General features: G+C 41.4%; 3 protein-coding genes across 8 annotated transcripts; all 3 read right to left on the reverse strand.

Annotated features, from left to right (window-relative positions):
* Positions 1-30: 30 nt before the first annotated feature.
* zfyve27 (zinc finger, FYVE domain containing 27) lies at positions 31-10282 on the reverse strand. 6 transcript variants are annotated; one of them, XM_063884189.1, is made up of 14 exons: positions 10011-10282; positions 7992-8218; positions 7824-7894; positions 7529-7715; positions 6859-6954; positions 4942-5054; positions 4749-4861; positions 4419-4490; positions 3920-3940; positions 3676-3696; positions 2262-2403; positions 2095-2141; positions 1910-1991; positions 31-1764 (listed from the first exon to the last, which is right to left on the reverse strand). In XM_063884189.1, exons 2-14 carry the CDS (start codon positions 8213-8215, stop codon positions 1694-1696), a joined length of 1260 nt encoding a protein of 419 aa, XP_063740259.1. In that variant the 5' UTR covers positions 8216-8218; positions 10011-10282; the 3' UTR covers positions 31-1693. The 6 variants fall into 6 exon arrangements, with proteins under 6 accessions (XP_063740259.1, XP_063740258.1, XP_063740261.1 ...); XM_063884188.1 differs by having other exon boundaries at positions 1895-1991; XM_063884191.1 differs by lacking the exon at positions 3676-3696.
* Positions 10283-10698: 416 nt separating this feature from the next.
* On the reverse strand, positions 10699-12933 carry LOC134864455 (piggyBac transposable element-derived protein 4-like). The gene is made up of 2 exons (XM_063883432.1): positions 11032-12933; positions 10699-10716 (listed from the first exon to the last, which is right to left on the reverse strand). The coding sequence occupies exons 1-2, from the start codon at positions 12931-12933 to the stop codon at positions 10699-10701; spliced, it is 1920 nt and encodes a 639-aa protein (XP_063739502.1).
* A 1204-nt stretch (positions 12934-14137) lies between these two features.
* Positions 14138-18384, reverse strand: LOC134864262 (zinc finger protein 853-like). Its single transcript, XM_063883101.1, has 3 exons — positions 17692-18384; positions 16798-17118; positions 14138-16267 (listed from the first exon to the last, which is right to left on the reverse strand). The coding sequence occupies exons 1-3, from the start codon at positions 18260-18262 to the stop codon at positions 15747-15749; spliced, it is 1413 nt and encodes a 470-aa protein (XP_063739171.1). The 5' UTR covers positions 18263-18384; the 3' UTR covers positions 14138-15746.
* Between the last annotated feature and the right edge of the window lie 3575 nt (positions 18385-21959).

Raw genomic sequence — 21959 nt, forward strand, 5'->3', positions numbered from 1 at the left:
AATCTCCAAGTCAAAAAGAACATTTTTACTTTACCTTATTGAAATCATCACAGACTTTATTTTTTAATAATGACATCTCATCCATAAAATAAGGGCAATATATACATACTTAATCATTAGGTCAAATAATAACTTGCACTTTCTGGAGCTTTAAATTAAATATATATTAGATATAGTAGAACAATGTATAGTAACAATTTTTATGATTACAATAAAAGCAAAGCAAACTCTTACAATCATCTGTGTCTGCATCATGATTAAAACATTTTTAACCACAATCTGCATTTTGGGTAATAACGCCTCCACATCAATTCTTTTAAGTCCCGCTTTCAAGAGTGTGAGGCCTCACGATGATTTCAGCTGGCTGCTCAGTCCGTTTATTCAACTTCAATCCAGTTGGGTCGACTTTTATCCGGTTGGAGGAAAAGCCCAAGGTTAATGGATCTTCGAGCAGTTTTGACTTAAAGGATGCTGCTATACCCCCAAAATCTGACATGACATTGCAGCGAAAATGATGACCAAAATGAAGCTCCAATTCAATCGTTACAAGTAGACCAAGCTGGACCACTTAACAACATCACAACCTAGTCACTGGCAACTTGTCACCAAAGTTATGTGATTCACTCCTGCAGGCCATGCAATTTCAGTTTACCACCATAGATTGACCATTATTGTATGTCAGGCTGGGCAATATATTAATACATATTAATTAGAGCTTTGTCATTTCCCTTTTTAAAGGTTGCATTACAGCTGATCTGATCTAATGATCTGAATTTACCAACTAGTTTTTTTTATTTGCCTTTGCCCACTTGGTCATTAAATTAACATTACTGATGATTATTGATCAATATGCTCATTGTTTAAACATTTTGTGAGAGCATTGATGGTTAATCCTATAATATCATCACAATATTTATAGTTATTTGGTCAAAAATACTGTGATATACAATTGTCATCCAGCCTTAGTTTTATGGCATGCCATATTTATTCCTTGTATGTGTTGTAAGCTCCTCTAACTGATACCAAGAAAATAATCCCATGACTATGTTGATGAAAGTGAAAGTGCATTGATGGACAGCACACACAATTAAAACCAAATATTGAGCTTCATTTGCTCGTACAGCCCATTATTTTGTTCATCTGAACAGACCACATTCAGACTTTGCTCACACTGACACATGCATCCCGCTAGCCTTAGCCTTGTTCATAGAGAAAAGTCTCCCCCATAATTACAGTAAAGTTAAACTGCTACAAAGGGCTGAAGATATCAACATTCGAGTGGAAGTAACTCTGTGGCGAGGCAAAGCATCTAAAAGCGAACCCATTATCAGCCTATCAACCCTACACCACTAGCCCAATTCTGGCCTCCGCTCTGCACTTCCCTCTGCTCAGCAAAGGGAAGCGTCATTTGATTTTGCAGCCATTGTGCTCTGTAGCAAGTTTCATTGATTCATAAAGGTCCAGTTTGCCATTTACAGTGAACATTTTACAACATATTACAGAAAATGTCCCATAAGCAACACAAGCAGCTAAGAAGGGGTGGAACTGCTGATGGGCAAAAGGGGGTTCCTTGACAAATATGAGTGCCTTAACTTGAAAATAAAGGCATTAGGGTTTCAGTAACTTGGAGGAGGGCTCGGGGGGGGGGGCAAACAGTGCATGGCTTCCAGCCGACCACTGGGAGACTGACATCTCATTGTAACTTGATGAGAGAGGAATTACAGGCAGCACAAACAAACACAGTCTCTCTCTGGGCCTCTGGAGCTGCAGAAGAGAAGATAATGGTAGAATGAGATAATGAGTCAGGACAGATGGATGTGACATGATGCAAAAGTCATGCAATTTGAACAGTCTGATTAAAAATAGAATGTTAGTATTATAAAAATGTGTTTACATTTTCCCTTCTCACCTGTAGCTCCCATGCAAGATCTCAGCACCTTGAAGGAACAGCAACGGGAACAGAAGCTGTTGCCACAGTTACTACAGCTCCTCTGTAATACAAAGAGGCAATTGTGACAATTGCAGAATAAGAGTAAATAAATGTGATGATGACGAGACGCCTAAAAATATCTTCATCATTGCCACAACTCTCACCCTTTTCTTCAGCACAGAGAAGACAGCATTGCAGCTAGAACAGTTGCCTTTGGAGAAAAAGACAGAGAGAGAAATTACATAGAATGTGTCTTTTAGGACGGATTCTTCCATTTTATTACTGATGGGTATGAAGAGGATATAAAAAAAAGTGCATGAGTCAGACTGACCTGTGCAGGTGGTGGGGTAGCGTTTGCGCAGTTTCTCAGTCAGTTTAGACACCTTGCTGCGTATTGGCTCGTTGCGGCTCAAGAGACCATTTTCAGAGATGGTGTCATACTCTGGAGCTCCCAGAGGCCCGTCATCATCCTCCTGAGGGAGAGAGGGAGGGGGCGGACAAAGAAAAATGCAGTCACATACTGTGTTATCTGAAGTTAAGTCTTTTGAAAAATGAAACCCTTGGCAAGAAACAGAGCCAAACTCAGCAGTAAGGCTAAGCTGGATCAAATTCAATGTGATTATGTTGTGAATTTTATCCGTTTCAGTAATGGACATTTGGCAAATAACTGAGCAAGCTGATGGGAAGTCGTAGTGCAACGATTGAGATTCACAAAAGTTGGTAAATACTTGGATTTACATACAAAAATAAACAAATAAAATAAATGTATGAATGTACAATCTGCCAAACATAAGGACACCAGACACCCTAGGGAGCCCTAATTGCATCATTATGTCGTTTTAAAGCTGACTTTTTTGTATTAAATATACCATCAGCACAGACATTACCTTTTAAATCCCTCCTAAAAACATGCTTTTATACATTTATTTATTAACACAGGGACAGTGCACACTAATTAACATTTATGTAAATGTGCCAGTATTAGCCAAGAGGCTATTTCTCATCTGTAATCCCTAGACAGATTTTGTAAGAAACCCTAAAGACAAATTTCAAAAAAAGGAAACAGCTTTTAACACATTAAAGGGGCCCTTATATGCAAATGTTAATGTTCATATTTGTATTTGGTGCCGCTACTGTGACATGTTTCCATGATTTAATGTTCAAAAGGTCTTTATTTTTCTCCTACTGGCTGTGCTGCAGCACCTCTTTTCACCCTCTGACTGAAACCAGAGCCTGGTCTGCTCTGATTGGTTAGCTGGCCGGCTCTCTTGTGATTAGTCAACGGCTTAGAGATATCCCGCCTCTTAGCTAATCATGTGTTTGTGCGCTAGCCAATAGAAGCGCAAGTGTTAGATAGTGATGTGACTATGTTACTGAAGTAAACAAAGGTGTCCCATGGAGTCATTTCAGGCAGGGGGGAGTGGGGAATTTGAGCCTCAGAGACCATTTACATGCACAAGAACCTATATAACACACTACAGGAAAGGAAAAACCCCCAAAAGCACAATAGGGCCCGTTTAACACTGGAATGAGGAGTGAAAAGCTGATTTCACTAATACAGTATGTCTCATAAAATTCCAATCATGAATGACTAGGAATAAATGAGCACCCGGTATGATGGGATTATTGGAGTCAATAATTATTGGCCTGTTAATGATAATTCTACTGTCACTATTGTAACTAAGGCCATGGGCACAAACACGTGAACATATGGATGGATGGGAGACACTGGGAAATCCACTTACCACTAAGACCAGAGGGGTTTCCTTTTCAGGAAGCAGAACAACACATGAGAACAATGTTACCCACAGACACTGCTATATACCATACCCAAAACCATGCTTAAAATGCAAGAACTACACCACAAGGTCACCTCACACAACCACACATGAAGTCATTCATGTGTGAAGTAGTTTTTTAGGGCAGCTTTTCTGGGAAGCAGAGCATTAGCCTCTACTAAAGAGAGGGGGGGGCACACTAAACACTCACCTGCAGGGAAACTGAGTGTTCCTGAGTTCAGAGGACAGCAGAAAGAAACAGGAAGTAACAGGATATGCGTCAGAAGGAGGATTTTTCACACAATCATGGGAAGCTCCAACAATTCTGATTCAAATATCAATCAGTTTTTACCAGTTGTTTTTACCTCAATTTACCAGCCATGTTTCCTTCATAACAAGTTGAACCCCAGTTATTTATAATATTAAAATATGAATTTCCTGATCAAAATTAAAAATGAATCCTCTACTTTACACTATTATTAAAACTCTGCCAAGGCACTCCGGATGCATCCTGATTGCCTGGCATTTCTACGCCGTGATTTAAGTCTACCAGTTAAGTCTATGCAATTTTCTATTTCGCCATCTCAACTTGTATGAAAGAATTAAAAGTAGCCAGGTGAATATCATTGCTAAAGCAACTTATTTAGGGGATATACCAAACTGTGACATGATAAAATGTGAGAGAAAATGAAGTTGAGAGTAGAATTTACCTCAATGGCATCCTTAAACTCATCATCAGGCTCTGCTTCCTCAGCTTCCTCCACACTGCCAGGAGTCAGGTCCTGTCAACACACAAACACACACACACACACACTAAGCATAAATAAATATATAAATACTTGGCTGATCCCGGGATCAGCACCTTGGACAGAGGTCGTGCTATTACTGAAGGATTTGCATTACTCATACGAGATAAATACATTGAGAGCATGGGATGAACTACATAAGGAGCTTAGAGCCATGCTCGGTTTTAATGTACATCACAACCGCTAAATCCTTCAGTACACAAACTAACATACACATTTCTCCGCCGCTCTCACCTCCAGAGTAGTTGGTGTGGGGGTCCGATCCAACAAGTTACCGTGTTCTTGTTCTTCACACTTTCCCTCTGAGGCCTGGCCCAAGCAGAGCAGTTTTCTGATGTCCAACAACACTGCGGGATAAAAAACACTTTAGCTTTAATCTATTCAAGGATGTGTTCAGCGTTGCTCGATCCATACGGGATGAACTGACCTCTGCAGAAGTCTCTGTTCCACAGGAAGATGGCGCTGTTGAGCCCAGCGAGCACCCAGCCCAGGGGAGCCGCGTACAGCAGGCACGCCAACATCAACATCGCTCCATAGAACCTGGATGGAGACATCACTAATGTCAGGTCACACTCAGACAAACATAAAAGTGCCAGAAAAGCCTTACATGCGAGAAGATTGAACATTGTAAGCAGCTAATGTCAGAAGTATTCATCTACACACCATACAATTTTAGGCGCTTAATTAAGACAGTTATTTTAAAGAACTTACACTTTATTCCCCTGCTTTGATTTTTTTTATGTATCATAATGGACATATTTGGTCTTTTATATCTCATATATATATTATTACAACTATATTTTGGTATATACATATATAGCTCTATTATTAGGATATGTTTGTACTTTGTATGCAAATTGTGGTAACTCATGCAATACAATTTACAATTTCCCTTTAAATATTTAAAACCATAACAACAACAGCAACTAAAAATATCTATTCTCTAATGTCCACCCATGCTTATCCTTTATATCATTTAATTGACTAGTCTCTTTGCTCTTAAATGACTTTACTTTCGGCTGTGTTTTTGTGTACTCTTCGTCTCAATGTTTCTGATATTTTATGCTAGGCACTTGCCAGCCTTAGTCTCTGTAGGTAAGTCTATGTAAATGTGACCTTTGACAACATCAATGCCAGAGTTGGGTGTAACGCGTTACAAAAGTAACAGTAAGGGGTTACAGTAATGTATTACTTTTTGCTGTAACGCAGTAATATAACGCATTACTTCTGAAATGTGGGTAATATAATACCTGTTACAATTCTCAGTAATGGAGTTACAACACATTTAAACCCAAAATGATGTGGTGTTTTGTTTTGTAAGAAATCACAAACATAGCGAGACATTCCAACACCAGAGAAATAATTATGCAGGTAGAATAGTAACTCAGTAAGCCTGTTTACCATTGATTAACAGGGCTGCAGAAACAGATTCGCTATGCAGAGCTGCAGGCTCACAATACAGAGCTGCAGCCTCACAATACAGAGCTGCAGGCTCACAATGCAGAGCTGCAGGCTCACAATACAGAGCTGCAGGCTCACAATGCAGAGCTGCAGGCTCGGAGAAAAGAAATGAAAAAGACAGGAGTGCACGCAGGCCAAAGCAACAGAAGGTAACTTTCTCTGGGTCTGCTGCTTGAACCCCGAGAAGTTCAGAGACCCGTGGCGGAGTGTTGAAGATCTGCAGCCACCGTCCTCTGTGGAATCGCCGGCTTTTAGAAAGCTTGTCAGCAAAAATCCCCGTAAACTCACCAATGACAAGGTGAGCTAACGTTGCCATAGAGACTCGTTCATATACAGCAGGTTACAGGGCGGTGCAGAGGCTCCACTAACATGTTATTAATGACAAACAGCAACGTCATGTTACCGGTATCACATATTATTTAGCCCACTTAAATGGAGCATGAGTTTAATTTCAGCATACTGCCATAGATAGATAGCTTTAATTAATGAGCTGCAATAAACTACATTTTAGCATAAAGTCAAACTTTTGCGGTTATTTTTGGTGAAAGTAACTCAAAGTAACACAAAAGTAGTGTAACGCATTACAGAGACAATAATAATGTAATTTACCTTATTACTTTAAAAAGACAGTAATAATGTAATGTAACATATTACTTTAAAAAGACAGTAATATGTAACATGTACTGTATTACATTTTGGAAGTAACTTGCCCAACACTGATCAACACACAAACAAAAGATTTGCCAATCTATTGTTAAACCATCCATGAGCAGAAGAGTAGTAATGATCAATGACTTCCTTGTTGAGTAATGTCTACTCAACCACAGACAATACTGTGTGTGTGTTGTGTGTTGTGTGTATGTGTGTGTGTTTGGATGTAGACCTTGATGACGTAGTGTGATCGTCCCAGTACAGGACTCTGTAAAAGGTTTCTGCTGACAGGCAGGCAGAGGACAGCATGTCATCCAAGTGCTTCAACCTGGAATAGACAGAAAACATGAGCACTCACAAAAACAGTAGTCAGATCAAATTAAACGTAAAGAAACACTTTGTACAAATGCCCCATGGTCATGTGATGTAAATGTAGTACAAGCCAAAGTTTTTTCCAAAGAAACAGTAGAAAAATGTTAATTGAACCGCTTTGCAAATGTTCTTTAAGGTAAGACAAGGATAAACCCTAATGTGTAAGACCTCAAGGATAATCTATATTATTATTATTATTGTGTAAAAAAGTAGAATTTGGGGAAAAAAAGTAGTTTACAAGGAGTACCTAAGCATTTGTAAAGCTATAAAAAAAAACAAGCTGAACTGGTCAGTGCATTTTATGGTTTATTAACATTATTGTAAAAAATAATTGGGAAAATGTATGATAAACTAATAGGTAGTTTAGTAATATGCGTTAGTTAACTGAATATTTGTTGGTTTTAGGTTGCTAACATCTAAGAAAAAGAAAACTCAAGAAAAGATTAGAAGATGAATCTGTGATGAATATAATCCTTAGTGATTAGCCTTGCAGAAGATACCCCCCCCCCCCCCTGCAGTGACAGTCTTACAGGTCTTTGACTTCCAGCATGGCCTCCTGTTTGGTGAGATGCACCGTCTGCAGGTCCCTGCGGTGCACGGCGTGATAGCGCATCTTGTGAAGCTCTGAATCTGAAGCTCTGCCCCCACACCTGTCCTGCAGGTAACCCAGGGCAGCAGGCAACGCCACCGACACCACGCCCACTGTGATCCAACCCACTGATGACAGAGAGGCAGACAAAACAGTGGGTTAATAAATCATTCACAAGTCTTTTAAAACACCAAACAAAGGCTTCATCAATATTAGCACTGAATGCCTCATCTTACCTTCAGTGATAGTGCAGAAGAAGACATTTAGGAACAAACAGACAAAAAGAGAGCAAAGGGGCATCTTCCATCTGAGGGATAAAAAAAAAAGGCAGATATTATAACTATTTCTAAAGAATTTCATTCGTATAATGCTCAAAATAGCTACAAACAAACACGCATACACACCCGAGCAGGAAGCGGGTCACCTCCACAACATCTGCAGCTGGTTCTAGAAACAGAGCCATCCTCTTATAGGACACAACCATGTTGAGGAGGTCAAAGTTTTGTGTGCACCGTGGGCTCCCCAACTCAGAGGCATCTGGAGACCCGGGGGTCTCTTTGGATAATGTGTGTGCCAGCTCCCCCACTTCCCCTGCACCACGTGAGGGGTCCTGAGACACGCCCTGCATCCTCTGTACACAGTGAGAAAAAGAAGGCAGGCAGAGTTCAGAGGGTGAGTTGACAGGGAATAGGCAACAAAATTCCTGGATAACTAATGTCACAGCCTGATGAAGAGATATACACAAACCATGTTCACTGTTCTTGCCCAATGACAACAGAAGAGAAAAGTAGAGATTGAAACTGCTTTTTCTTTGGGAAGGAGTGTGGAAGCATTAAGCCCTGTTTACAGACGTCTCAAGGAACAGGTCAATTTGGATTATCATCAGGTCGTTGAGACTTAAACATTTTATAGCCTGAATAAAAAACAACTTTTAAGGAAGATTTGCCACCTTTCATTTGAATGTCCACTCTGTATTGATGATAAATGTAATCATGGCTCAGTGTGTGCTAACTTGAGTGATAACGTTGTCCTGTCCACAGAGCCGTGCTGGCAGTGCCTTTATGTACCAGGTTGCATTGTGTGCAAGCTTCTGACGTGCAAATGGTATCATTGTCCAGCACACTGATATTTTAGGATGTAATTTTCGCTGTGGCTCCCTATTCAGTAACAATACAAGCAAACTTAAAACAGGTTTTTGGAAGTTCTGTTTTGAAGCTTAAATTGGAGCAAGCCCCCTGACTAACCTTTGGTAGAGACCCCAAATCCAAGCTGAAATAGCCTGTAGTTTTTTCTTGTCTCCAACTACGTTAATGTCAAGTCAAATAGTCAGTAGGGGCTTTGACTGGGAATCGTCCCTGAACAGACCTAAAATATGGAGTGTGGACTGATACTTGGAGAGGTCCCAGTTCATTTCCTGGGCCCTTCCATGGTAGGTCAAGTCCCTGGACACCCCAAACCCCCACTACCTATTGATCCCCGGGCGCTGTACAATAGCTGCCCATTTCTCTTAGTACTAGGATGGGTTAAATGCAGAGGTCAAATGTCACTGTGTGTGCACTGTGCCGTGTGCATGTGTGACATAATAAAGAGGGTTTGATCCTCCGATTCTAATTCTAATAACTGCAGTGGCTAATGGGAAAACAACAGATTTTCCAGCTTCACACTCATCTTTCCCCTTTAATATAGCACATACTGAGGAATGTATTGCTTCACTACGCTATATTTACCATCAACACTGATTGTACAACCACCCAAGAGGTGGCACTTTTCCCCTTGAACAGAATGTTGTAGCAGTGATGTTGGAGTGTAATCCAAGGTGTGTTGTAGGGCTACAGGTGCAACAGGCCTTGGTGGCATACTGCTCATTATACAACAGCAAGGCTATAGAGACATGTTCGGATACATGCATGCAGCACACTCTGCAGTAGGAATTATGTTAAATGAAGATAATGATCTAACAGCAGCAAAGGTTGGAGGTTCTGTCGATACATTTTTTCACAGCTTTTATGTGTCAGCTTGGAGACAAATCATTAAACTGTAAATGTATTCATGTTAATTTTCAACTTTGTACTGATTTTGTGCTGCAGTCGCCTTTGGGATCAATAAAGGCTAATGTTATCTGTTTTTGGATTCAACACAAGTAATCAAAACCTGTTTCAACATACATGTATACATAATCAACATATATTTATATTGTAAATTGCGATCCATCCCTAGCCATCTCTTCTTTGGTTATAATCAAACTATTAAAAGGTGACAGTTTGCAGTCAGCTCTCAGCGCTGCTGTGGCCTGTCAGATGCTGTCAGACTGGAAAGTTAAGTTGGCTCACTGACGGAATAATTATAGACATATTATTGTTAAGCCCAACCCATTTAAGCAGCTAAAAGTATAACCCGATAAAAAAACAAAAACAAGGACATACCCCGGGCTGAGTGTCCGACAGCAGCTTGTGAAGCAGCAGCTGAGCTCAGGCGGAACTAGCGAGTCCCACCGACATCTTCAGCCTGCAGGAAGGAAGCTCTTCCACGGTCAACATGACAGCAGCCTGTCCTCCTGCATGAACATTAACCCGTCAAAACGAGGTGGATAGTTTAACTGTCCCGTTGACGGGTAACGCAGGTTGTTTGTTTTGCTGCTTATCCTAGCTGGCTTTGTTATCTCCTTCCTGTTACCTTAGTACGTCCGCTTCCTTGTTTAATCCAGGCCAGAGTAATCGACAGAAGAGATTACTCCTATGTGCAAAGCAATCGATCACAGAGTAAAATGATCTTAACCCTTGTGTGGTGTTCATATTGTTGTTACTCAGCCAGTGTTTGTGGGTCTGGTGGACCCGTAGCATTTTGTGGTTTTTAATGCCTCACAATCAAGCACTTTTATGTTAAAATACTCAACAGATGTTTACTTAATCCCAATTACAAGCAGTATAAACAGTATATATGGTTAATATTTGCCCTTTACCTTTGTTAGATCACATTTATAACTTATTATTTAAAACATAATAAAGAAAATCAATTAAAATCAAGGTATGAGTGGAAACAAATGTACAAGTGAAGCAAGGTTTTTCAAAACAATTGACTTTTATTTCTTTGAACTCAAGAAATGTAACCCATTCAGGTGCACAACACAAGCTGAACACATAGAGTAAACATATCAGTGAAGACAACACATCAGCCCCATTGAACACATGGCCTTTAGCCACTAGCCTATACAACACATGAGGGGCAGAGTTTTACTGTGTGTGTGTTGCAGATATACTTTTTGCACTTGATGCATGTATATTGTGTTTTCCTGTCCATCTTGGGTCCGCACACATCGCACCGCTTCTTCTTGTTGCTGGTGTTCACAACCTAGAATAATGAAAAGATCAGGAATTTTCTAACACCTCTCTCTCTCTCACAAGACCTGAGTGCCAGACATGTACTGCAACAGCATCACACACTTACTTCAGCTTCTGCAGATTGTGGTTCTTTAGGTTGGGTGGATAGGGCACCAGCATTCTCCTCCTGAATCCTCCTCACGATGGCTGCAGAGGCTGGGGTTCTGGGGACATGTTGTCTTTCCTCGATTTGTGGTCTCACCAATGCCTTTCCCAGATCCTCAAGAAAGAGGCGTCTCTTCTGGAGCTTCCCTCTGTTCCACTCTGGGTTCAGTGCCATCCAAATGACAAAGGCGTTGTTTGCTGAGATGTCCAACATGTCAAAGAATATCACCAGTGGCCAGCGTAGAGTCCTCCATTTGCAGCTGTAGGCCGTCACCAGCTTGTCCATGTTGTCTACCCCTCCTTTTGTGGCATTATAATCCATGATGATCTCTGGTTTGTGATGTTCCTGGTCACAGATTCTTCCATCCCCGTGCAGTGTACTCATGAGTACCACATTCCTGCCTTTCTTTGGCACATAGGATACCAGGGATGTGTCAGCCGTGTAGGCAAACTTGGAAGACTTGACAGGCCTGTTCTTTGAAGTCAGCAGTTGAGGTGGGAGCTCTGACTTGTTTTTCCGTATTGTTCCCACCATGGTCAGCTTCCTCTTTAGGAGCTCCTGTCCCAGCTTGTGCGAGGTAAAAAAATTGTCGCATGTGATGTTGTGTCCACTGAGTCCCTGAGACATGTCCAGGACAACTCTCATTCCTTGGTTTTTCTCGGGGGCTCCTCCATCAGCTTTCCCTATGTAGACTTGTAAGTTCCAAGCATATGAGGAAGTGGCATCACAGGCAGCCCAGATCTTTATACCATACTTTGTAGGTTTAGATGGTATATACTGCCGAAAGGGGCAGCGGCCCCTAAATGGCATCAGCTGTTCATCAATGGTGACATTTGGCCCAGGGTTGTACAGCAGGGGGAGGCGGCTCACCCACTTGTCCCACACTGTCCTGATGGCAGCTAGTTTGTCTCTCTGCCGTCGAGCTGGTCTGTCATCTCGGTTGTCAAAGTGGATAATCCTGGAAATTATGTGAAAGTTTTCCAGAGACATTGTTGCACGGAAAATTTCTCGGCCAGTTTCTGCATCCCACAGGGATTCTGCGGATTCCCCTTTCGACCTGAAAACTCCAGCAAGGATAAGAACCCCAAAGTAGACATGTAAATGGGTTTGGTCCATTTCCTTCCACCTCTCTCCAAAAACACGTCTTCCTTCTAAATTAGTGCAGTCAAGAATAATTTTCTGGATGGAATCTGTGAAAAGCTCAAAAGAAGACTTGATGTCCTGTGTGTGAGTAACTGCCATTCGTGTTGGCCCTGGTTGCATCCTTATCACATTGGCAGCCTTGCGGGGTGGCTCTTTTCTTGGGCGAGAAGAGCATTCAATTTCAGGATTTTTTGACATCCATATTTCCTCACTTGCTCCATGCTGACTGTCTTGGCCTGGTCCTGTGGCTGGCTGCTGACGGCCTTGTCCTGTGGCTGGCTGCTGACGCCCTGGTCCTGGGGCTGGCTGCTGAAGGCTTGGTCCTGGCGCTGGCTGCTGACAGCTTGGTCCTGGGGCTGACTGCTGATGGCCTCGTCCTGTGGCTGGCTGCTCACGGTCTGGTCCTGGGGCTGGCTGCTGACGGCCTCGTCCTGTGGCTGGCTGCTCACGGCCTGGTCCTGTAGCTGGCTGCTGACGGCCTGGTCCTGTGGCTGGCTGCTGACGGCCTGGTCCTGTGGCTCGTCTTCGTTTTGGAACTGGCTGATGCTCAATCTCATCATCTTCTTCAAAGTCACTGTCAGACTCTGAATTTTCAGAAATGTGATCCTCAAATTCTGAAACCTCTTCTTCTGAATCCTCTGCCTCTACATCATCATCAAAAACTTCTCTCTCTTCCAAAATCATTTCCAGGGCCCTCTGCGCAGAGATCCTTTTAGCCATCTTGATCGGTTGGGATAAGAAACCACACTGGCAAAGCTATATTTATAGTGTCCCGCCTCCAATTTGTAGCAGATAGAGTGTGAGAAAATAAAGATTCCCGCAAGAAAGAGGGTCAAATGTGCGGGAAAACAAGAGTAGACAGTGTTGATGCTTGAATTTTGCAACAATATTGCAACCTTGTGTGGGAACCCTAACATTTACAGTCACTCTTTCTCTCTCTCTCTGTCACTCTCTATCACTCACACACACACACACACACACACACACAGGTACACAGAACATCAGTTTCCACACTTCTATTAGCCCTGGGTCCAGTGGACCCGGACATCTTATATGTAATACAAATGTGTAGGGGGGGTGTACGGTGTGTGGTCATTAAAAATGTATTCTGATATAAGTTCTTCACAGAAAATGAGCCAAAGCCAGTGAGTCTGAGTTTGAAAAATTAATTAATTGTATAATTTTTCTTTTAATAAAAAATGAAAACGTGTCCCACAGACCCGAACATCACACAAGGGTTTATTTACTAAAACATCTGTTTTAACTATAGACGGTAGGTTACCTATAAGATTAACGGGTGTGAGCTTTATTAAAATCACACAGTGTGTAAGCTCCTTTTAGTGGGCAGCACGTGAATAAAGTTTATGTTGGAAAATAAATCAAAATGGCTATCTAATTATAGTGTAGTTTCATATCAGTTGTTTTTTTTCTGGCCTATGGCAATTTAGAAAGAAGGAAACAATTGATATGAAGGTAAGCTGCATGTCTCTGATATCGTTTTGTTTTGTTTTTTTAATTAAAATTAGGCTATACTCCATAAGCCAGAAGTAGTAATATGCAAACGTTTGTTCAATTTCAAAAGTTTAACTATTGGACCTAAAATGTCCCCTCTTCCCATATATGTCCCTTTATACTGCAGTTTCAAAATCAAGTTGCCTATTGGACAATGATTTGCTTTTTAGTTTTTAGTTTAGTACCTTTAACCCAAATTGAATGTGAGCACAGAGAAACTGGGAAGTAATAAAGAGCAAATCCCCTTTCTGAGCAGAAGTAGACTTAATTTATTACCTATAGTAATATACTGCCTTTAGCAGTAAGGCAGTTACAGAGTAGCACAGCTTTAGGACAATTCAGCCGGGCAGAGAGAGGAGTGTTTTCATTGAGGGAGAGAAACACATTCCAACACAGCAGAAAATAATTCACCTGACTTTGACGCTGACAGTTTATTTGTAATAAACAGTTGAGATAACAATCTAGACCCCATTACTGAGCAAAAATGACAAATTATTTACAGTACGCGGACTGGAAGTAAAACTGAACAGAACTGTTAAGTGTCACCTGTCATTCTAACAAAATGAAGCATTTGACTGTCAAAATTTTGAAAAAATTATCAGAAATTCAAAAAAGTCGAAATTAGGAGAAAATAAAATCAGATGTTTGAAAAGGTAATCAAAAGGAAAATACATTTGGAGACAAAGTGTGAATTTTAAAAAGAAGATGATCAAGGCCACATGAATATGGAGTTAAAATAATGAGAAAATAGTGGGACATTTTTAAAAGTCAAAATTTAGAGAAAAAGTCAGAAATAAAAAAAAACAGGCCTGCAGTCTGACTATGAGAAGTCAATTGACAGCAGATTACTTTTTCAGGTAGATGAGGACTACACAGATGCTATTTCTGATCTTGACCTTGGTACATCTCATGTCATTCGTGGCTTGAATACACTTTCTTCCTCTACTTAGAATGTAATCTTAAAATTTAATAAGCGTCCATAGTTTCCATGAAATTATATCAGGAGAAATGAGTGACCAAAAACAACTTTAAAAATAATACTTATTAAATAACAAACATTTTCTTTAATAACTCTCATGAAACAAACAAGTTGTAACAAAATGGCACTTAGAGTAACACTGAAAGGTTCCACTCACTTCATCAATGAGTGTCTACTGAGCCTTCATATGCAGTTGTGGCTGATTGCACTGCTAACAGTTTCAATATATTGAATTTCTACTTGTTCTTTTCTACAAATGAGAAGACACTGATTTATTGAACATCACTGAAAATACAGCTAATCGTATTTGTTTCATTAAAAAGATAATCTATGGTTTGACATTGTTGGGGAAAATATTTTCTTAGGCCCATAACTTCACCTAGTTTATCCGTTTTTACTTCCCTCACTGAGCACAGGCCTGCGACCTTGGAGTGCTGGGCTCTCTGTGATTTGTCTCCTTATTCCTGCGTGTTGCGGTCAGCTGATAGATGAGTTATAGTGCTTTGCCCTGTTTTATCTTGTTATGCAAAATGTTGATTATTCTCTCAGAACCAGCTAAATACATGGGACTGCGGTGAGAAATCTTCAGAAATGGTGAGGCAAGCGCTGCGTCAACTCGTGGCTGCAGCAAATGGCTTTGACAATTCTCCTGCCGTAACTTCATAACAAACCTTCAGTGTTTGCCATCAAGTTCCAGCTCTCCCGTGTTCTCATCGTATTTCGACTCTGTGCTCCAGAAGTTTCCATTACAGACCTCAATATGATGCACTTGACAGTTTTTATCAATTAAACTGATACTACTTCCTGGTTGAGAGCTCTTCAAAAAAATTGGATCTCAAAGGTAAGACCTGTAAAGTTTTGTCTAATGATGAAACAAAATAATAACAAATGTCACCAAGGTTTAAGTTAAGACTAAATATGTGTGCTATATATGTAAAGTATCTGATAAAATATTACCCTACTTTTCACTTTCACACCAAAATGTATTCAAACACTTAAACATAGCTTTGTTCATTATGCATGAATTTAAAAACAAGTGTGGCTACTGTAGTTGCTTGCTATGGGAACGCTGGTGGAATTTAAGCCCCCCACAGTTCCTGAAGGACTTCCCACACTGTCCACAGATGTAAGGCTTCTCTCCTGTGTGGATGCGGAAGTGCCGGGTTAACGCCCCAGAGTGACGGAAACACTTTGAACAAACCGAGCATTTGTAAGGCATCTCTCCAGTGTGGATGCGGAGGTGAGTCTTGAGGTTCTCCAGGCGGTTGAACTCTCGGTTGCATTCTGTGCAGCGGAACGGGCTGCGGCCCGGGGGAAAAAGCTGCAGTTTGGGCCTCATGTTTCCATCTACTGGCTGATAACACTGCTGGAGCCTCTGCTGGCACTGGCTGTTGTGCCGCCGCAGCAGGCTGGGCAGGGGAAACGTCTGGCTGCAGGACTTGCAGGCAAAGTGGTTGCTGACTGAGTGGCTGATGTTGCGACTAGTCCTCACGTGGACATAAACCTGGGGGGGGGCTTCTGGGATATGAGCTGGTTCTGCCAGAGGGAAGATGTTTGGCAAGTCTGAGGAGAGAGAAGGAAGTGATTAGTGGTCGTATGAATTTCAAACATTTTTCTTCACCTTAATGCCATTTATATTTAAAAACAAACTTTTCCAATCACAGAAAATATTATAATTAAGTGTCCACTTTATACTTAAATGCATGTTTGAGTCTGTAATAGCCACTGTGTTTATTTAAAAACGTTTCATATTGATGTTTTGACAGTATTCAAACTTATGAGAATAAATTAGTGATTGGCGGTCAAATTTGAAGTCTAAATGCTCACCTTTATCAATTTATTGTATAGAGAGGAAGCAGTCGGAATTCTCACAAACTTGCTGATGTTTGCAGAACTTATCCATTCTACAAAGGCCATAAACACTAAGGCAATAAGGCAGTGTTCTAAATGGACATCAAATTAAACATAAGTATGGGTATCTTTTATTTTAAGTGCCATTAAAGTCTAAATGCTGTTTGAGAGGGGAAACAAAAGATTTATAGAAACAGAATATTAACATTACAAAGCATATCTCAGATCATATTCATTCATACCCTGGGCCAGTCTGGCGCACGACAGAGGAGCGTTTGATTCTTGGATCTGAACATCCAGCACTTCTGGTTTACACTCCACCAACATTTCAGCCTGGATCGGTGACATGAAGTCCAGGCTAAAATCCTCCACTTTGATCGAATCCAAACAGAAGCCTGAATCATCTTCCCCCTCTTCTAGTATCTCCTGCTTTATTGTCATATTGTTTAATGTAGACTCTTCATCCACACTGGGAAGTAATGGTGAGCCTTGAGCTGCTTGTTCTCGGCAAGGCTGGTTGATACTTTCTACCCTTACCAGACGGGAGATCTCTTCACTGACTTCTGTAAACGAAAATATCACAGGGTACAACCAGTGAGTAAAATAACATTAAACATGTTACTGTGTTATTTACTTGAGCATAGTTTGCAGATTCTTAAAATGGTCTAAGAACGGTTGCATTTTTATAGATTACAGATTTTTGATATTTACATTTTGTGTGAAAGGCATCCGAGAACATTGCTTGGAAGCTGCATTCTCTTGGTAACAAAGTGCTGAGAGTATAATTTCCAATCTGGTTTAAAACTGAGTTAATAAATGTAAAAGATAGAAGTGGTCCATGTATTTTCAAACTTGTACTAAGTATTACATGTATAAATAAGTGTATTCCTAATAATGCCAGCTGCTTTACTTGATACACTTACTTCATTTAGCACTTTTTTCTTATTCATTTTTCATTGATTATAATGGGGCATGCTCATGTGATACTGCAAAATATGCGAAAACAGTCAGCATAAAATCTTTTTTCTTAAAATTATTTTTTGTGTCGAATCATTTTCAACAATCATATTCTACATTACGTACACAGGTACAGTGGTAGGAAATGTATATCAAAGGAAAATAAAGCGGCTACCTACCTTCAGTAAAGGCAAGGAGGCAGGCAACGGTTCCTTCATCATCTGCTTTCTCTGAGGCTGCATCACTGACATGCTGAGTGTTTGCATCGCTGACATGCTGAGTGTTTGCATCACGTGATCTCTGCTCCTCTAGTGTTGACTGGGGGTCAGGGAGCTGGTGTGCACGGCTGTGAGTCTGACCTACAACAAGAGCCTGATATTTGACCCCAGTGCCACAAAGCACTTTGGGATTAGGGCTTTTCTGGTGGCGTTCCAGGTGAGGTTGTTGATCTGTGAGGGCTGTGGCGTTCGGGAGCTGCTTGGTACGAGGAGAGCTGCTGCCACCCCTTTTCTCCAGCTTAGCCTCAGCTCTCTGCAGTCTTTGTTTGAGGGACTCGTTCTCTCGTTTTATCTCTGCATAGGCTTCTCCTGTGGCCTGACCTACGAGGTTTGTCACCTCTCGAACTGCGATTTCCACAGCCACTTCAAACGCGCCATGTATAGCTGCAACAAGCTCCTGTTGCAGAGACAGAGCAGCTTCGGATCCGGCTGCTTTCAGGCGCTTCTTGGCCCCTACCAGCTGCGGCTTCATGGTGCATTCAAAGGCAGTTTAACACGGTGCAGTGATGTTGATATATTAAGAAAAACTGCTTTCGGATCACTGCATTTCTCAGCTGTAGATGCTTGTGGCGATACCTCCTGTTTGTGGGCACCCACTTCCGCCGACAGCTTCTGACACCTACTGGTGCAGATACTCAACTGCACCACACACACACACACACACACACACACACACACACACACACACACACACACACACACACACACACACACACACACACACACACACACACACACACACACGAAGAGGATGTTATAGGGGCAGGGGCCCAAATTCAATAAAGATTAAAGTAATGATTTCTGTTACTTCTATATAAATCTATTCCTGGAATAGCTTTTGTGACAGTTTTAATGCATATTAACATGTATTCCAAACAAAGCTAAGTAGGATGGTGGTTCAAATACTGCTACACAAGAGTTAATTAATGCTACAAACATGAAGAAATGAAGTGCACCACCTTCTAAATTCATATTATGCCTCAGAAATAACGGGCAATAAGAGAATGCAGATTTTATACGGCTAAGTTACTATTACTGTTTGCCTACAGATATGTTAAATATACATACATTCATATATCTTGTCATAATAAGGCTCTAAATTATAAAAGCAACAGGTACGCTTTAGATAATGTGTTTAAGACACAGGCTTTGTTTTTGCTTTATGTTAGATAATTTAATTGATTTGTAAATTGAAGTACAATCTCAAAAGGGCAGGTGCTCATGCCCCCACACACACACATACACACACACACACACACACACACACACACACACACACACACACACACACACACACACACACACACACACACACACACACACACACACACACACCTCAGAGGCCTTAATGGAGGGCCACATACAGAAAATCATAAGAAGGACTGGGCCCCTCACTAGAGGTAAGGTATATGGCTTCTTAAGTTAAGTTATAAGTTAGCAAAATCAATCAAATGTAGGTAAGCTTTAAGAAAAAAACTGCCTACGTCAACTCTCCATAGGGTTTAAATTATTTTGTAACAAAAAGTGTTGGCAGCTCATTCCTTAGAACAGAAGTCTGAGATTGCTTATAATAAGGGAAGATAGGAAGGGTATATTTCAAGGTTGTTTTGCAAATAAGTTATTGGGCTTTTTTTTTTTACCTACTAAGATTTGGAAGAAAGTGTTCAACTTTAGTTGACTGAATTTGTTGGAAAAGTGTGATTGTGCTGCCTTCAGGCAGATATAAAACATTTTGGGACTTTTATTTAATGTGAAATTCATTTAGCAGGAATACTTTTATTTTGACATAACGTCACAGTGTTAGAAACAGGAAGTAGGGAGCTGGAAGTTAGTTGGAGCAAGGTTAGCTAACGTTAACATGCTGTGAAAGGGCTCCTTCTCACGAAACGCGGACTCATTTGCCCCAGCAGAGGCATCACTTGTATGTATTCCTTTCTTAATGTTGTTAAACTTTGTTGTTATTTATAATTTCATAGTTTATGTCGAATTCATGTTGTTAAAAAGCAGTTATAAAAGTAAATGGTTTAAAAACGATTTTTTTGAAGATGTTAGCTAAATGTTAGCTACAGGTCAGTTTAGGCACTGCAGTCAACAGTGAATGTCAAGGTCATTAGCTTAGCTTGTCTAGTTGATGTATGTTAACTTTCCAACCAAGTAGAACCTAATTATATTTCTCATTGTTTTATTTTTAGTTTCACTTTCCTGACTGTGATTTTGTGAAGAATTTCAATAAAGACTGCATCACGGATAAAGGAAAGTTTAGCTCACTGTCTAGCTGGGTTCCCACACCTTAGTGAGGACAGTACAGTGAAAAAGTGTGATTCAGCTGGAACGCAACATCTCAAGTAGCAAAAAGGAAAATCTAACAAGGAAAATGGCAGAAAGAATGAGTGAGAAGGCTGAGAATGTATCACACAAGTCAAGGACCTCTCGCTTATCTTCATCCAGCGCCGCAGTCAAGGCGCGCGCAGCAGCACAAGCTGCAAAGGTACGGGCTGAGTTTGCAGTGAAAGAAGCAAGGCTTAAAGTTGAAAAGGCTGAAAAAGAGGCAGAGCTACAGTTGGGAAAGGCAAAGCTGGAAGCTGAATTAAGCGCACTTGAACAACAAAAAGAGGCAGCCACAGCTGAAGCACAAGCTGAAGCATTAGAAGCGGCTGAATATCGAGAGAATTCAGTTAAGTCTGGTTCATCTTCACATGAGGTCCTCCAAGAGGAAATTGTAACACGCACAAAAGAGTATGTTGCAGCACAAACTGAACTGCACCGAGCAAGCATTCCAGTGTCCCACCCTGACCCAGCACATGATGCAGCAATGTCTGAAGAGAGTTACATTACATGGCATCCTTTGTCAGCGATAGGCCCGAACGAGGATGATGTACACGAACAGGGCGAGGCCCCTAGCAGACCACCTGGCCACAGCAAGCCATTGAGTCAGAGTGCGCCTCATACTGGAAACCAAACAATTCCAAATCAAGATAGTGGACGCCCCGAAGTGCCCAAGAAAGCGCATTTCCCTCAGAAACCAGCACTTAACGCAATGACGCCGCCATATTTTCCCAGTTATGTCCCACCAACCTCACGCGTGGCACCTGAAACAGAACACCTGGCACGCTACCTGGCTCGCCGCGATCTAGTGAGTACCAGCCTCTACCAATTCGATGACAAACCCGAAAATTACATGGCGTGGCAGTCATCATTCGATAATGCCACTGCAGGCCTGGGGCTCACATACACTGAATCATTGGATCTGCTCATTAAGTGGCTTGGGCCAGAGTCTGTCAAGCACATTAAACGCATACGCTCTGTGCATGTAAGGCACCCAGATGTAGCACTACAAAAGGCCTGGGAGCGCCTCCAGCAATGTTATGCTGCGCCTGAAGTCATGGAGAAGTCTCTGTTTAAACGACTGGACGAATTCCCAAAAATATCTACAAAAGATTACGAGAAACTGAGAGACCTAGGTGATCTCCTAATGGAACTGCAAGGTACTAGAGAAGAAGGTTACCTCACAGGACTGGCATACTTGGATACAGCCAGGGGAATAGGGCCCATCGTTGAAAAACTCCCCTATGGGCTTCAGGAGAAAAGGCTCGCAATTGGATCAAAGTTTAAAGAAAAGAACAAAGGCTATTTCCCTCCATTTGATGTCTTTTCTGATTTCATCTGTCACGAAGCACGAAGAAGGAACGATCCCAGCTTCGTCCTACCATCTAGCAACAGCACCAGCTGGAAATCAGACAAAACAACTTCACGCAACTTTGGAAGCAAGATATCCGTTCAGAAGACAGGGGTTTCTTCAGGTAAAGATCCGCCTACAGATATACCTGAGAAAAAAGCCGAAGGGCCAGAGAAAAATTGCCCCATTCACAACAAACCACACGCGCTGTGGAAATGCAGAACATTCAGAGGAAAGCTGCTTGAGGAGAGGAAGAGCATTCTCAAAGACACTAATGTTCCTCTATGCAAGAAGAGGCACTTTGAATGAGCTGGACTGCAATGATTAGATCTGTTTCTTCGGCTTGCAGCATCCGATTGGCTGGGTCCATCAGCCCCAATAGTTTGTGCATCACACCGGTGAGAAATGTGAAGCTCCGTTCTGTAATGGCCTTGTGAAGTCCAACAGATTCAATTTTCACATCAGCACTTGCTCCCATGGTTCCGATCTCTTT

The sequence above is a fragment of the Eleginops maclovinus genome, chromosome 5 (assembly GCF_036324505.1).
Source record: "Eleginops maclovinus isolate JMC-PN-2008 ecotype Puerto Natales chromosome 5, JC_Emac_rtc_rv5, whole genome shotgun sequence".
Classification (NCBI taxonomy): Eukaryota; Metazoa; Chordata; class Actinopteri; order Perciformes; family Eleginopidae; genus Eleginops; species Eleginops maclovinus.

Coding starts and splice junctions, on each gene's coding strand:
- zfyve27 (XM_063884188.1), bottom strand. CDS start 8,215: ATGCAGGGCGTGTCTCAGGACCCCTCACGTGGTGCAGGGGAAGTGGGG. Junction 3,697..3,919: donor AACACTCAGTTTCCCTGCAG/GTGAGTGTTTAG, acceptor CTTCCTGAAAAG/GAAACCCCTCTGGTCTTAGT. Junction 2,404..3,675: donor AAACCCCTCTGGTCTTAGTG/GTAAGTGGATTT, acceptor TCTCTCCCTCAG/GAGGATGATGACGGGCCTCT.
- LOC134864455 (XM_063883432.1), bottom strand. CDS start 12,933: ATGGCTAAAAGGATCTCTGCGCAGAGGGCCCTGGAAATGATTTTGGAA.
- LOC134864262 (XM_063883101.1), bottom strand. CDS start 18,262: ATGAAGCCGCAGCTGGTAGGGGCCAAGAAGCGCCTGAAAGCAGCCGGA. Junction 17,119..17,691: donor CCTCCTTGCCTTTACTGAAG/GTAGGTAGCCGC, acceptor TTTCGTTTACAG/AAGTCAGTGAAGAGATCTCC. Junction 16,268..16,797: donor GTGCGCCAGACTGGCCCAGG/GTATGAATGAAT, acceptor CTCTCTCCTCAG/ACTTGCCAAACATCTTCCCT.